This window comes from Oncorhynchus mykiss, chromosome 3 (genome assembly GCF_057628025.1).
Source record: "Oncorhynchus mykiss isolate SJ-2025 chromosome 3, ASM5762802v1, whole genome shotgun sequence".
Lineage (NCBI taxonomy): Eukaryota > Metazoa > Chordata > Actinopteri > Salmoniformes > Salmonidae > Oncorhynchus > Oncorhynchus mykiss.
The window spans coordinates 77,787,938-77,804,760 of record NC_143024.1 but is presented as its reverse complement, the minus strand read 5'-3'; the positions used below and the strand labels follow the sequence as shown (position 1 = coordinate 77,804,760).

The 16,823-nt window shown below is 43.4% G+C and overlaps 1 protein-coding gene across 7 annotated transcripts in view; it reads left to right on the top strand.

The window, feature by feature from the left end:
• The first annotated feature begins 1,823 nt into the window (after window positions 1-1,823).
• LOC110520419 (mannosyl-oligosaccharide 1,2-alpha-mannosidase IB) overlaps window positions 1,824-16,823 on the top strand; it is a 113,234-nt gene continuing 98,234 nt past the window's right edge. For 2 of the 7 annotated variants that reach the window (XR_016494814.1, XM_021597729.3), the window contains exons 1-3: window positions 1,824-2,112; window positions 2,751-2,816; window positions 3,454-3,933. Coding sequence is in view for 6 of the 7 variants with exons in the window: in XM_021597729.3 (XP_021453404.3) it covers window positions 3,620-3,933 (314 nt within the window). In the remaining variant the exon portion in view is untranslated. Of the gene's footprint in view, window positions 2,561-2,750; window positions 2,817-3,453; window positions 3,934-16,823 lie in introns of all 7 variants that reach the window. The other 5 variants (XM_021597730.3, XM_090230193.1, XM_090230194.1 and 2 more) reach the window with 4 other exon arrangements.

Below are 16,823 nucleotides of genomic sequence, written 5' to 3'. Positions count from 1 at the left end.
TATAAAAGACACCTGTCCACACACTCAATCAAACAGACTCCAACATCTCCACAATGGCCAAGAGCAGAGAGCTGTGTAAGGACATCAGGGATAGAATTGTAGACGTGCACAAGGCTGGGATGGGCTACAGGACAATAGGCAAGCAGCTTGGTGAGAAGGCAACAACTGTTGGCGCAATTATTAGAAAATGGAAGTTCAAGATGACGGTCAATCACCCTCGGTCTGGGGCTCCATGCAAGATCTCACCTTGTGGGGCATCAATGATCATGAGGAAGGTGAGGGATCAGCCCAGAACTACACGGCAGGACCTGGTCAATGACCTGAAGAGAGCTGGGACCAGTCTCAAAGAAAACGATTAGTAACACACTACGCCGTCATGGATTAAAATCCTGTACCTATCATAGGTACAGTTGAAGTGTACCTATGATAACAATTACAGACCTCTACATGCTTTGTATGTAGGAAAATCGGCAGTGTAACAAATACTTGTTCTCCCCACTGTAGGTGTCTGGCTAGACTGTAAACTCTCCTTTCAGACTCATATTAAACATCTCCAATCCAAAATTAAATCTAGAATCAGCTTCCTATTTCGCAACAAAGCCCCCTTCACTCACGGCGCCAAACATACCCTTGTAAAACTGACTATCCTACCGATCCTCGACTTCGGCGATGTCATTTACAAAATAGCCTCCAACACTACTCAGCATGCAGTCTATCACAGTGCCGTCTGTTTTGTCACCAAAGCCCCATATACTACCCACCACTGCGACCCGTATGCTCTGGTCGGCTGGCCCTCGCTACATATTCATTGCCAGACCCACAGGCTCCAGGTCATCTATAGGTCTATGCTAGGTAAAGCTCCGCCTTATCTCAGCTCACTGGTCACGATAACAACACCCACCCGTAGCACACGCTCCAGCAGGTGTATCTCACTGGTCATCCCCAAAGCCAACGCCTACTTTGGCCGCCTTTCCCTCCAGTTCTCTGCTGCCAATGACTGGAACGAATTGCAAAAATCGCTTAAGCTGGAGACTTATATTTCCCTCACTAACTTTTAACATCAGCTATCTGAGCAGCTAACCGATCGCTGCAGCTGTAAATAGCCCATCTGTAAATAGCCCATCCAATCTGCCTACCTCATCTCCATATTGTTTTTACTGACTTTTCTGCTCTTTTCCATACCAGTGTTTCCACTTGCACATGATCATCTGGACATCTATCACTCCAGTGTTAATTTGCTAAATTGTAATTACTTAGCTACTATGGCCTATTTATTGCCTTACCTCCTCACACCATTTGCACACACTGTATATATACTTTCTTTTTTTTCTATTGTGTTATTGACTGTACGCTTGTTAATTCCATGTGTAACTCTGTGTTGTTGTTTGTGTCACACTGCTTTGCTTTATCTTGGCCAGGTCGCAATTGTAAATGAGAACTTGTTCTCAACTTGCCTACCTGGTGAAATAAAGGTGAAATAAAAATAAAATAAAAACATGGATTGTTTGTTTGTGCCATTTAGGGAGTGAATGGTCAAGACAAAATATGTAAGTTCCACGTTTGTGTCAAGAACTGCAACGCTGCTGTTTGTTTCACACTCAACAGTTTCTGTGTGTCTCAATAATGATCCACCAGCCAATTTGACACAACTTTGTGAAGCATTGAAGTCAACATTGGCCAGCATCCCTGTGAAATGCTTTCTTTTGACCAATCACATCTGATCTGATTATCAAAACACCTATTAGTGAAAAAATATCAGAATTGGGCTGCCTGTCTAAACGCAGCCAGAACACTAACACTGCTAACACTAACACTGCTAATTTACACAGATAAACACGTTGCAAATAGCCTTTCGAAATTGATAGACGCTCCCTAAATTTACCAGGCTGGAGAATGAGGGGAGGAGTTTTCGGTCTTTGCAGCAGTATCAACATGCCTGAACATAGACAGGGCTAGGTAATCACAACGAAAGAAGCAAAGTGGAAAGCAAAACTCTTAAAGGCAATCATAACTAGCTAGCTGAAGACATGAGCACATTTCTGAAAGCAGCTATTTGGAAACTGTGGACTAGGATGCCTTTCTGTCACCGATTTCCTCAAAGGCATTATTGAGGTGATGCAGCAGCAGCGAAACAATCGTAACGGACCGCCTCCGGTAGCTAGCTTACAGTAGCTAGCTAGGTAGATGCCTTTACAGAAAAAGGCGCAGTCTTTTGGCCAAGTCGTTTTAAACCTCAACATATCCGAAAAAAAGTTGCTAATATTACAATACAATTATTGCGGGTGCACATGTATTTGTTTAATCAGCTAATGGTAGATAGTCAGTTTCTCCTTTAGCAATTTAGCTAGCTAGCCATCTAGCTGTGCTAGCCAAGCCTGTCAATTCAGCGGATGAACTTGGTATTCTGTGTAGACGCCGAAATCAGACGTAGGGCCGAGTGAAGAAGCTGAGCAAATATATTGGGAGTATTCAACTAGCTAGCAGTACGTGTTGAATTTAACGGCAACATAACATTTTACCTGCGCATTTGTTTATGACATGGAAATGGAGGAATTTCTCGGTAATTTAGCCATTAAAGCTTCATTCTTGTCGATTATGCGACAATCGCTCGATGTTAATTTTTCACTGTTTGAAAGCTATGTATCCTGCTCAATTAGTTTACAACATTTAGTTAGTTAGGTATTAAACAATTGCTTAACTGTATTAATAGTTTTGTGTCGTTGGGTTTGATTCGTTTTTTTGTTATCCAGTTCAGAACGTTAGCGTTCGGATCTCAACCAAACAACATGGATCAGAATGACAAAAGGATTTGCACGGTAAGATTGGTTTCTCCAAGCTGATTAACTAAATATTCTTAAGTGTTACTTGGAAGTATATTACAGTAACATTTTTTGTATTATTTTTTTTTAAATGTGTCGTCTCGCACTACATTTGTTATATGATAACTCCACGGTGAAGAAGTGGAGTTTAGTACACTAGGTATCACTGAATGGTGGTGGTGATGTGCATTGTTGGCGTAGTGTGTGATGGTATCACGCGCTCACGCAGGTGTTTCTGTTATCTACGTAGCGCAATTTTATGTAACATCTGCTAGCCTGCATACCTAGAAATATCTTTCCCTTTTCAAACCGGTTTGACACATTTATTTGCCGACACTCCTTGGAAAGTGCTTTCAATGCACTGTGCGTTCTGGATGACTTGTCCTTATGGACAAAATAATATTGTGTACTTCATAAATATAGTACATTTCACCCTAGTCAGAAGCATGTGCTTATGTTTTCGTAAATGTAATGACTTTTAAAAGCCTCCAGTGTATTTTGAGTGTGACCTTTTTTATGCTATTTGTCTGACTGTAAAACAGGCAGTTTTCAGGCTAATCCAACCATACGATAATATCGGAGTAATGTAGCTAGCTACCTGCTATTTCCTCATTACTCTCTCCTTCAATTTCAGAATAAAACCCATACATTTACTGGTGACCAGTCACTTCACTGAGGGACCACGACACTTGATTTCTGGACACGTACTTGCCGCCACAATGAGATAATACAGCTGTGACATTTATAACACTGTCTGTCTGGTCTGTATCTCCACCCTGAGTTAATTTCCACAATCCAACATGACCACACCAGCTCTACTGCCACTGTCGGGCCGCAGGATACCCACCCTGTCACCCGGCACCGCCTCTTTCCCACACCACAGGGCCACCCTGAGGCTCTCAGAGAAGTTTATCCTGCTCCTCATCCTCAGTGCCTTCATCACTTTATGCTTTGGAGCTTTCTTCTTCCTCCCGGACAACTCAAAACACAAGCGCTTCGACCTGGGCTTGGAGGACGTGCTGATTCCGCACATCGAGGCGCCCAAGGGGGCTAAGCATCCTGGTGGACAGGTGGTCATACATGGACAGGGGGACCATGATGAACACAGACACAGGTAAGAGATGCTGAGGGCTGCTCACCTGTTGCTCCCTAAACTTTACACATGTCAGTGTGAATTAAAATGCATTACAAAAGTGCAATCTCTAAAGCAACTCCAACTAGGCTACATTTATTAGACACTGCTTTTATTTAAACACATTTTTTAAATGTAACCTTTATTTAACGAGGCACATCAGTTAAGAACAAATTCTTATTTGCATTGATGGCCAAACCCGGACGACGCTGGGCCAATTGTGCGCCGCCCTATGACGGCTTTGAAGAAAGAGGAGCAGAGAAATCATCTACGTAGAACTCAACCGCTTATTGGGACATCAGTAGCATTTACATAAAATAACACTGTCTGTCTGGTTCGTATCTCCATCAATTTTTTTTTGTCCACAGATCTTATTCAAGAGCTACCAGAGTACAGTCACATGACTCTAAAAAGCCAGGTGGGACAGGAAAGGGAGATACCTAGTGAGTTGAATAACTGAATGTATTCAACTGAAATGTGTCTTCTGCATTTCATACCTAGGGGTGAGGGATGGCCACTGAAACCAACACAATAAGAACTCCTGTAGCCTTTATGCATCTGGGTTACTCTCAACCTTGTTTGCACAGGCAGTTTAAAGCGACTCCAATCGTATTTTTTTGCGTATTCGAATATGTTATTTTTCATGCCGTCTGAACAGTCAAAAAGCACATGGAATCGGAAGTTTCAATGCACATTTCAAACCATCTATGAAGGTGGTTTGAAATCCGATACAAATCTGATTACTGTCCATGCGACTTGTCTGAAAGGTCAAATTAGATTTATTTGACCAAGTAGTTTTTAGATTATTTGGCATATCTCATTGCTTGCTAGCTACTCTGAATTTGACAAGAACATGTGGTAGCTGCCTAAATGACTACTGCCCCGTAGCACTCACGTTGGTAGCCATGAAGTGCTTTGAAAGGCTGGTCATGGCTCTCAACAGCATCCTCCCGGATACCCTAGACCCTCTCCAATTCGCATACCGCCCCAACAGATCCACTGATGACGCAATCTCAGTCGCACTCTACTGTACACTACCCTTTCCCACCTGGACAAAAGGAACACCTATGTGAGAATGCTGTTCTTTGACTGCAGCTCAGAGTTCAACACCATAGTGCCCACAAAGCTCATCGCTAAGGACCCTGGGATTAAACACCTCCCTCTGCAACTGGATCCTGGACTTCCTGACGGGCCACCCCCGGTGGTAAGGTTAGGAAACAACGCGTCTGCTACGCTGATCCTCAACACTGGGGCCCCTCAGGGCTGTGCTTAGTCCCCTCCTGTACTCCCTGTTCACCCACGACTGTGTGGCCAAACATGACTCCAACACCATCATTAAGATTGCTGACGACACAACAGTGGTAGGCCTGATCACCGACAACGATGAGACAGCCTATAGGGAGGAGGTGAGAGACCTGGCCGTGTGGTGCCATGACAGCAACCTCTCCCTCAATGTGAGCAAGACAAAGGATCTGATCGTGGACTACAGGAAAAGGCGGGCCGAACAGGCCCCCATTAACATTGACGGGGCTGTAGTGGAGCGGGTCGAGAGTTTGAAGTTCCTTGGTGTCCACATCACCAACGAAGTATCATGGTCCAAGACAGTCTTGAAGAATGCATGAGAACACCTTTCCCCCCCAGGAGACTGAAAAGATTTGGCATGGGTCCCCAGATCCTCAAAAGGTTCTAGAGCTGCACCATCGGGAGCATCACAGCCTGGTATGGCAACTGCTCGGCATCTGACCGTAAGGCACTACAGAGGGTAGTTCGTTTGGCCCAGTACATCACTGGGGCCAAGCTTCCTGCCATCCAGGACCTATATAATAGGCAGTGTCAGAGGAAAGCCCATAAAATTGTCAGACTCCAGTCACCCAAGTTACAGACTTTTCTCTTCTACCGCACGGAAAGCGGTACCAGAATGCCAAGTCTAGAACCAAAAGGCTCCTTTACAGCTTCTACCCCCAAGCCATAAAACTGCTGAACAATTAACCAATGGCCACTGGATTATTTACATTGTCACCCATTGTTTTTTTCACTGCTGCTACTCGCTGTTTATTATCTATGCATAGTCACTTCACCCCTACCTACATGTACACATTACCTTTGTAATCAACAGTGCAGTTCAATAATAGTTAAGGGCTTGTAAGTAAGCATTTCACTGTAAGCTCTGCACATGTATTTGGCGCATGTGGCAAATAAAGTTTGATTTGAAGCTTGTTAATTGTTTACAAAAAGATGAGTGAATGTGCTGGAATGCTAAATGGCTACCTAACTAGTTGACTGCTGTAGCTAGACATAAAGGATTTGTTTTAAAAGTTTGATCATCCTATTGAGGCTTTAAGAGTTCTTACACTATGATTTTGAACATTCAAAGCAACTGGGACATGTCCATGGCATGCACCGTCACTTTGGTGGTGCACTCAGAAGTTATGTCGCAAACTAATCAGCCTACACTGCTTACACATCCGTCTTTACTATGACAACTAGCATTGCCATGTCATGAAATGACTGCTGTCTGAACACAACACATCTGATGTGGTCACTTGTAACTTGCTGTTTGGATAGCCAGTATTCCAGAACGGATTTGAAAAATAACTTATTTGGGCATTAAGGCCTGCAAGGTTTTAGATTCTCACACCTAGCTTTTGGTTAATTACTTTGTGTACACCGTGTGTAACTTGAGGTACTGCTGATGTGTTCCTGATTGGGAGACAAACCTGGCAAATTGGAGAACATTGCAAAAAGAGGTTGTAATCAACATTTGACTGACATTTGTCTCTACTGACTGTTCAACTCATTGAACTGGTGAATGAACACACACACTTTCTGCGGTGAATCTGACAAGTGCTTCACAAAGAATGAAAGTAGGGCACTACTAGCACTATAGTATTTTAGTAACTAGCGTGCCCCTCGTTTTCCCCCTAATTTTTTACCTACTGTAATGTTTAGATTTACCTGTAAATAATTTATCACAAAAATCAGGGCCCCTGTTTACTGTAGGCTGCCGTTTGCGTGCCTGTGAGAGGTGGGTAAGGTGGAGTTGTCCCGAGAGGTGAATTGTGGGCATTTGTGAAGCAGTCTTTAGATGTAGAGAGCAGTAAGTGTTAAAAGCTTTTTTCTCTACTTCTCGCTCTGCAGTGACCTCTGTCACCACCTGAGGCGTGTTTTTTATTTTTCTGTTTGTCATTGAACTTGCCATAGCTTACGTTGACGTGGCCTGCCCAAAATCAAATATTTATTGCTGTTTGATGCCTGGGAAGAGATGAGGCTGGGATCAGAAATAAGTGGTAGGCTACATAGCAGTGTGAACAACACTGCAGTAGTCACTACTGTATTGCTGAAGTAAAGAGGGTTTTGCTATGTTTCAGTCGCTTACTGTAGATGGGTTTAGTTTTCATTGAAAGAAGGTAATGGTGTTGGTGGCAGCCTCAGACAATGGCATCACTGCCAACTGAAATTGGCTTAACAGGTGGGGTTTGAGGGGGTGGGATATGGTGAGTGTTCATGTTCTACATGAAGAATGTTGAACGAGCATTCTGCGTTTAACCTCCCAGAACCATTCATTAGTTTGTTTATAGTTTTTTTTCTTGGCTGTGTTTTTGTCGCTCACAGCTTATGGAAATATATTCGGCTTTGCATTTTTTTTTAAACAGCTGACTCAGCCATTAGCAAAACATCATCATCGTGTGTTAGTGAGGACAGTGTTCAAACGGGCCCTGAATGAGTACAAGGAGGATTAAAAAAATCCCCTCAGGAAATATGTTCTAGGAGAATAACTAGAGTCCAGATTATTATTATTATTACTTTGTGCCATGGGTTTTCTTCTTTTGTTCCTGTATATGTTTCAGATATGGAAGTTGGTTTTAAGTGCATGTTTAGCTCCACGTCTGGTTTGGCACTCTCCCTGTACTGTCCTCTGTTGGATCGGCCCATTGTTTCCGAAGGTGTTGTGATTTCTTGGCAGTGACATTAAATTGTAAAGGATTGAATCCTTGGCTCACGTGCTTTTAACTTCCAGCTTGAAGTGAGTTCAGTATACTCTCGTAAATATGACTATAATTATGTGTGCTGTGTTCATTATTTATTTATGCCTATGGTTGAGTTGAATGTTAAGCTTGAGGGTGAGTTGAGAAATACTTTAGGAATTACTGACAGATCTGAAGTTGTTTAGATATTTGTTACCTGTTTTCGGTCAGTTTGTTTTGAATCCTATCAACACATCTAGTTATCTGACAGATTTTGGGAAAGGACACACGTATTCATAGGCATCACTGTTGTTGTTCATGAAAGAGGACAATTCATTGTGTGTGTGATTTTTATATATATGTTTTTTAAAATTAGGGCCGATTTTCAAGTTTTCATAACAATCAGTAATCTGCATTCTTGGACTCTGATCATGGCCGATTACATTGCACTCCACGAGGAGACTGCGTGACAGACTGACTACCTGTTATGCGAGTGCAGCAAGAAGCCAAGGTAAGGTGCTAGCTAGCATTAAACGTATCTTATAAAAAAAAAACAATGAATCTTAACATAATCACTAGTTAGCTACACATGTCCTGCGTTGCATATAATCGACGCGGTGCCTGTTCATTTATCATTGAATCATATCCTACTTCGCCAAACGGGTGATTTAACAAGCGCATTCGCGAAAATAGCACTGTCGTTGCACCAATGTGTACAAACCATAAACATCAACACCTTTCTTAAAATCAATAGACAACTATATATTTTTAAACGTGCAAATTTAGTTCATATTGCCTGCTTTCACACATTTATTTTAACTAGGGAAATTGTCACTTCTCTTGCATTCTGTGCAACAGAGTCAGGGTAAATGCAGCAGTTTGGGCAGCCTGGCTCGTTGCGAACTGTGTGAACTATTATTTCTGTGTGTTTATTATGTTATAATTAAATGTATGATTTGATAGAGCAGTCTGACTGAGCGGTGGTAGGCAGCAGCAGGCTCTTAAGCATTCATTCAAACAGCACTTTTGTGTGTTTGCCATCAGCTCTTCGCTGTGCTTCAAGCATTGAGCTGTTTATGACTTCAAGCCTATCCACTCCCGAGCTAGTGAGCGGGGTGCGCGCTAATAGCGTTTCAATCGGTGACGTCGCTCGCTCTGAGACCTTAAAGTAGTTGTTCTCCTTGCTCTGCAAGGGCCGCGGCTTTTGTGGAGCGATGGGTAACGATACTTCTAGGGTAGCTGTTGTCGATGTGTTCCTGGTTCGAGCCCAAGTAGGGGGGAGGAGAGGAACAGAAGCTATACTGTTACACTGGCAATACAAAGGGCCTAAAAGAATGTCCAATAGTCAAAGGTATATGAAATACAAATGGTATAGAGAGAAATAGTCCTATAATAACTACAACCTAAAACTTCTTACCTGGGAATATTGACGACTCATGTTAAAAGGAACCACCAGCTTTCATAGGTTCTCATGTCCTGAGCAAGGAACTTAAACGATAGCTTTTTTTACATGGCACATATTGCACTTTTACTTTCTTCTCCAACACTTTGTTTTTGCATTATTTAAACCAAATTGAACATGTTTGATTATTTATTTGAGGCTAAATTGATTTTATTGATGTATTAAGTTAAACTAAAAGTGTTCATTCAGTATTGTTGTAATTGTCATTATTACACACACAAAAAAATCGGCTGATTTTAATCGGTATCGGCTTAATTTTGGTCCTCCAATAATCGGTATCGGCGTTGACAAATCATATTCGGTCAACCTCATATCTCACGCACACACACAGAGTAGCAGTCAAAAGTTTGAACACCTACTCATTCCAGGATTTATTTTTATTTTTACTATTTTCTACCTTGTAGGATAATAGTGAAGACATCAAAACTAGTGAATAACACACATGGAATCATGTAGTAAACAAAAGTGTTGAACAAGTAAAAATATACAGTGGGGCAAAAAACTATTTAGTCAGCCACCAATTGTGCAAGTTCTCCCAGTTAAAAAGATGAGAGGCCTGTAATTTTCATCATAGGTACACTTCAACTATGACAGACAAAATGAGGGGGGAAAAAATCCAGAAAATTACATTGTAGGACTTTTTATGAATTTATTTGCAAATTATGGTGGAAAATAAGTATTTGGTCAATAACAAAAGTTTATCTCAATACTTTGTTATATACCATTTGTTGGCAATGACAGAGGTCAAACGTTTCCTGTAAGTCTTCACAAGGTTTTCACACACTTGCTGGTATTTTGGCCCATTCCTCCATGCAGATCTCCTCTAGAGCAGTAATGTTTTGGGGCTGTTGCTGGGCAACACGGATTTTCAACTCCCTCCAAAGATTTTCTATGGGGTTGAGATCTGGAGACTGGCTAGGCCACTCCAGGACCTTGAAATGCTTCTTACGAAGCAACTCCTTCGTTGCCCGGGCGGTGTGTTTGGGATCATTGTCATGCTGAAAGACCCAGCCACGTTTCATCTTCAATGCCCTTGCTGATGGAAGAAGGTTTTCACTCAATCTCACGACACATGGCCCCATTCATTCTTTCCTTTACACGGATCTGTCGTCCTGGTCCCTTTGCAGAAAAACAGCCCCAAAGCATGATGTTTCCACCCCCATGCTTCACAGTAGGTATGGGGTTCTTTGGATGCAACTCAGCATTCTTTGTCCTCCAAACACGACGAGTTGAGTTTTTACCAAAAAGTTATATTTTGATTTCATCTGACCATATGACATTCTCCCAATCTTCTTCTGGATCATTCAAATGCTCTCTAGCAAACATCAGACGGGCCTGGACATGTACTGGCTTAAGCAGGGGGACATGTCTAGCACTGCAGGATTTGAGTCCCTGGCGGCGTAGTGTGTTACTGATGGTAGGCTTTGTTACTTTGGTCCCAGCTCTCTGCAGGTCATTCACTAGGCCCCCCCGTGTGGTTCTGGTGTTTTTGCTCACTGTTCTTGTGATCATTTTGACCCCACGGGGTGAGATCTTGCGTGGAGCCCCAGATCGAGGGAGAGAAATGACATTCCATCATTCCTTTAACACATGAAGCTCAGTCAATCTGGAAAATGTAAAGAACTTTGAAAGTTTATTCAAGTGCAGTCGCAAAAAACATCAAGCGCTATGATGAAACTGGCTCTCATGAGGACCTTCACAGGAAAGGATGACCCAGAGTTACCTCTGCTGCAGAGGATGTTAGTTACCAGCCTGAGAAATTGCAGCACAAATAAATGCTTCCCAGAGTTCACGTAACAGACACATCTCAACATGAACTGTTCAGAGGAGACTGCGTTAATCAGGCATTTGTGGTCGAATTTCTGCAAAGAAACGACTACTAAAGGACACCAATAAGAATAGACTTGCTTGGGCCAAGAAACACAAGCAATGGACATTGGACCGGTGGAATTCTGTCCTTTTGGTCTAATGAGTCCAAATTTGAGATTTCTGTTTCCAACCGCCGTGTCTTTGTGAGACGCAGAGTAGGTGAATGGATAATCTCTGCATGTGTGGTCGCCCCCCCGAAAACTTGGAGGAGGTGTGGGGGTGCTTTTCTGGTGACACTGTCAGTGATTTATTTAGTATTCAAGGCACACTTAACCAGCACGGCTACCACAACATTCTGCAGCGATTATGCCATCCCATCTGCTTTGCGCTTAGTGGGACTATCATTTGTTTTTCAACAGGACAATGACCCAACACACCTCGGTGGCTGTGTAAGGGCTATTTGACCAAGAAGGAGAGTGATGGAGTGCAGCATCAGATGACGTGGCCTCCACAATCACGACTTCAACCCAATTGAGATGGTTTGGGATTAGTTGGACTGCAGAGTGAGGGAGAAGCAGCTAGCAAGTGCTCTTCATATGTTGGTATTCCTTCAAGACTGTTGGAGAAGTATTACAGGTGAAGCTGGTTTGGAGAATTCCTAGTATGCAAAGGGTGGCTATTTTGAAGAACCTCAAATATAAAATATATTTAGATTTGTTGGATTTTTTTTGTTGCTTACTATATGATTCCATATGTGTACTTTCATAGTTTTGATATCATCACTATTATTCTACAATGTAGAAAATAGTAAAAATGAAGAAAAACCCTTTAATGAATATTTGTCCAAACTTTTGACTGGTACTGTATATTTTTTAAATATCTCTGTCTGCCAAATCGGTAAGAGATTGACCTGGTCCCTTGAAGGAACAATTTGCCCAACCAGTGTCATCATGCCAGAGCCAGCCTTAGCAGGGTTGGGATCAATTCATGAATAAAAAAAATAGCCTACTCGCAAAGTCTGTGTGCTGGTCTTCCGTATCTTCCGTAGTAGGTGCATCAGTCTCTGCCAGAGGAAACCCGATACCAGAGCTGTGGTTGCACTGAGCCACAGGTAAATGTAATTACATATACCTAACAATGCTAACAATCTGGGTCATTTTTCAGCCTGACTCCCCAGCCTGCTGATTTATAATAATTGGTGTGATCTTAGGAATCATACCTCTGTTCTGTGCTTCATTCTCTCCATGTCAGACACAAACAGCATGACTAGATTCATCTGCAGCTCTGTGTGTGTGTGAGAACTGCACTGAACCGTGACTAATAATACACTCACATATACACGTGCGCACACACCTCGCCCATCTCGGTGCGGAGGAGCTTATGGAACAAAACTTATTGGATTGCAGATCTGGTGAAACCAGTGACAGGCAGCCCTTCACACTGAGAACGAAGCATGTGTGTGTGACTGCACTTCTAAAATGGGTTCCTGATCCACTGGCTCTCAGAATATAGCTGAACACCTCCAGGTCACCATGGGTACTGTCATCTCATCATACATGATTAGGCCTACTACCAATATATGCTGCTGCTTCAGTGTGGGGGGGTTAATCACGTGAAATCGGTGTAACCAAGAACACCATGCAGAGCAATGGGGAGGCTTTGGTTTTCTCATTCTCTTTTATTAACATGCTGTTTTTTTTATCGACCCCCCCCCCCCCCCCCTCCCTCCCAAAACAAAAGAACCTGCAGAACACCAACAAACAGTCAAAAGGTTGTCATACACCGTTTCATCTGAGAAGCATGCGACAGGCTTTAGACTGTTGGAAAGCTGGCATTACTGCTTGTTGCGCTAGGGGAACTCATTCACTGGGTTGAATCCATGGTGAAAGACTCATGTCGCAGGGATTTCTCTCTGTGAATACACTACCCGGGTCAGCTTTGCTGGCTGTTCATGAATAATCTATTATGTGTGGGAACAGCTGGGCATCTGCTTTCACTTATGACCCATAAAGAGGATCTCCTCTCAGGGCTCCTCAGGCTCTGGAGCCAAACATGAGCTCTGTGTCTCTTCTCCTCCCCCACCCACCTACCAGTTTCTGCCATCCATGAAATGGCTAGGCAACTTAATGGCCCTAGATCTGGGATTTTCATGCATGTGCTGTAGATGGTTTTTGTCTTTCTGACGATCCCAGAATGTACTCAAGCTGTAAACGGTTTTGTGTGTGTGTGTGTGTGTGTGTGTGTGTGTGTGTGTGTGTAAGAGTAAGATGAGGGGTAGAGAAGGGCAGACTGGTCTGAGAAGGTGCAACACAAACAAAACCCCAGAGACACAAGACTAACGTGACTGGGAGATCTATGCTACATGGTTATTGAAAGACAACCATAGAGAAATGTGGTTGAAATAGAGTACAAAACATGAGGACACCTTAATAATATTGAGTTACAACCCCCAGCCTCAATTTGTTAGGGTGTGGACTCTACAATTTGATGTCCTTTGGGTGGTGGACCATTTTTGATAACTGTTGGAAACTGTTGTGTGGAAAAACCCAGCAGCATTGCAGTTCTTGGCCCAAACCGGTGCGCCTGGCACCTACTACCATACCCCGTTCAAAGGCACTTAAATCTTTTCCTGTCCATTCACCCTCTGAATGGCACACATACACAATCCCATGTCTCAAGGCTTCAAAATCCTTCTTTAACCAGTCTCCTCCCCTTCATCTACTCTGGCTGAAGTAGATTTAGCAGGCGACATCAAGGGATCATAGCTTTGGTATTCACCCAGTCTCATGGAAAGAGCAAATGTTCCTAAGGTTTCGTACACTCAGTGTATGACTAGACTAATAGAAGGCCATCAAGATAAACATGGCTATACACATTTCTAGAGAAAGACACATCTGAAACACAAGAATCCATCAATACAGAGCACATTGCTGAAAAGCCAATCAATTCAGTAACACACACACACACACACACACACACACACACACACACACACACACACACACAGTTTCCATGCTGCAGCAGTCAGACTCAGCTGTAAGTGAACTGCAGGGCCCATGACTAAAACAGTCCGAAGCTGGATTCATCATGGACTTAGTGCTCTGTCACAAAGCGCTGATCAGCCCAGACCCCCTAAGGGAGGGGAGAGACCAATGGAGAAGGCTCTCCCAGGACCCTGCACATTACTCAGGGACGACAGTGTCAGCCAGCCATGGTGCCAGCACCTGCATGAGCAGAGCAGTGGGTTTGACTCGTCATCGCCTGTTGGAGTGTCTCACTTTGCCTCCGTTTGTCTGCTCCAAGCTGCTCCCGCTCACTAATGGTGATGACGAGCTTCTTTGAAAGAGAGACTTGTTTGTGTGTCTGACTGTAACACAATGCTCTCTAAAACACAATGGCTGGCAGGGACAGCACTTAAGCCGAGTGGCATCACTTGCCAGCCAACTGACCGGAGCTGCAATCTACTCTTGTCAATTCAGGAAATGAGTTCAAACTGAGAGGCCCAGTGAATTAGAAACCGTATCCAATCTCTATGGCCTTCAATTCAGGACCTTAGAGATTGAAGTGGAATTGACCCCAGCGTTTGTTGGCAACTGGTGTGGTAATTAGTACATGCTGATGAGTAAATTAAATTGGGGCTCCAGCAAAGGTTTGTGATTCAGCACCTTATCTAAAACCCACAATTTCCCATTTTGTTTTTCAGTTGACTGGTCTTGCTGTGTAGGGCACCATTTTGTAGCAGCCCACACCATATTCATCTAGCCTCAAGCTTGATGATTGATAATTGAATCATGAGTGTTACTACTTCTGGGCTAGAGTAATTGTACAGCCCTGTTGGTCCCCAGGATTGTAGCGCTGAGGAACGCTGTTAAGAGGCATTAGTCACACAGGGATATAGGTCATGATGCTGTGATGAGGCCATACAGCCAGGGGCTCAGGTGACCAGCTGGAACAATGGCTGAGCAGCCAGGGAAAGTATGTCAATGCCGAGCTTGGAGTGCTGTCGTCCGTTACACCACCGCTCGCTTCAGGCATGCCAAGTGGGTCATGGGAAGTCTGGGATAGGAAGTCTATGGCCAGCAGCGGCTTATATGAACACAAGACAAAGGAGGAGAAGAAGGTGGAGGAGGAAGACGGAACAATTGTACTCAGCATGTATTTTATTCACTATCTGTCAGACCTCTCCACTTAAAGGTGAAGTAAAGCTAGACTTGTGTGCATCACTTGATCGATACCATGAGACTATTGTTCCCAGGAGAGCCCTTCTCTCTGAGAGCAGTTTTGAGACAGAGCAAACAAATGCACAGACTTGCCTCTTAGGCCTATGCCAATGGGTTTCACCAGAGAGGGACTGCTTTCACTGACTACAGAGATGGGACATTTTAGCTATCAACTTCGGTTGAGGGTTTTTGTTAAATTCTGTGCTGCTGATTTATAAACCCATTATGTTCTCTTTACCTTGTTTGAGACACTGAAGTGGACTTGATAACCTTGAACAATGGACATGATCTATTCTGCAGTGCGCCTCTTGGTATTTAGCACACACTTCTTCCACCTGCTTGGCATTAATCTACTCCTCTTAAAGAGGGGAAACAAAACCAAATGAGCAGAGCACAGGCGTGATTTTCCCAAGCAAATGACTGATTCTCAAAGTAAACACTATGGCTGCACTGTGAAGACCCTGGCGTAATGAGAGGGGGAGACGCTGTGAATCAGCCATCAAACCCTCCAAGCCACCAGACGTAATTAATTCTGTGGAGCGGGAGGTTTTAAGCAGAGCAGGCGATCAATGGATGAAGTAATTTCTGTGGGTGAGACACCTGTGTGCAGGGGAAGCGTTTCATTGCATTACATTATTCATGTCAACCCCCAAAACAGCATCTATGCGTTTGCAAATCCTCTACCGTCTTTCACTCTCTACTTCCCGCTCTCCCTCTGTTGCTTTCTGGTTCTAGTGTCAATACTAGGTAGCTAATCCAGCACTCTGCTGTTCCTTAAATCCCTGGTGTTAATTCTCTTTCCGCTACCTTGTAAATAGTCAGGAGGAAAATGGAGGTAAAAAAGCGAAGGCTTACTCATTCCTCCCTAATCCTCATTTTAAAGAGCATATGCCTGGGCCAGAACTGGAGATGAGTAACTCTAAACCCACTGTCCATCTGGGCTGATGTCATCAGGGCCCACACAGATGGAAGGATGGAACACGACCGAACAGAGAACTGTGGGAGGATGGCGGAAAGCAGGAGAGACAGTTATATGAAGGCTTTATTGTTTCATGTGTTCATTTAATCTTGGGGGGGGGGGGGGGGGATATTGGGGTATGGAGTCGGACACATTGTTATATTGGAGACTGTTTTCTTTGTCTAGTCGCACAATGTTTTCACAGCATTGCTAAATTGCTTTTTGGGACACACAGCATCACTTACCATTCCCTGCCATTGTATCTACAGACTTCCATCAACTTGAGTACTTTAAATATTTTGAATTGTGCGCCTAACTTTCTTTGTGTGCCAATATTCTTCAACTTCGGTGCACATGTGCTCCTTGTACTTAAAAAAAAAAAACATTTTATTTTTTTAAGTCAGTGTAGAGCCCTGCCCATGTTCTCATCTCCAGCTCCTCTGCTAAACGTGAAACCT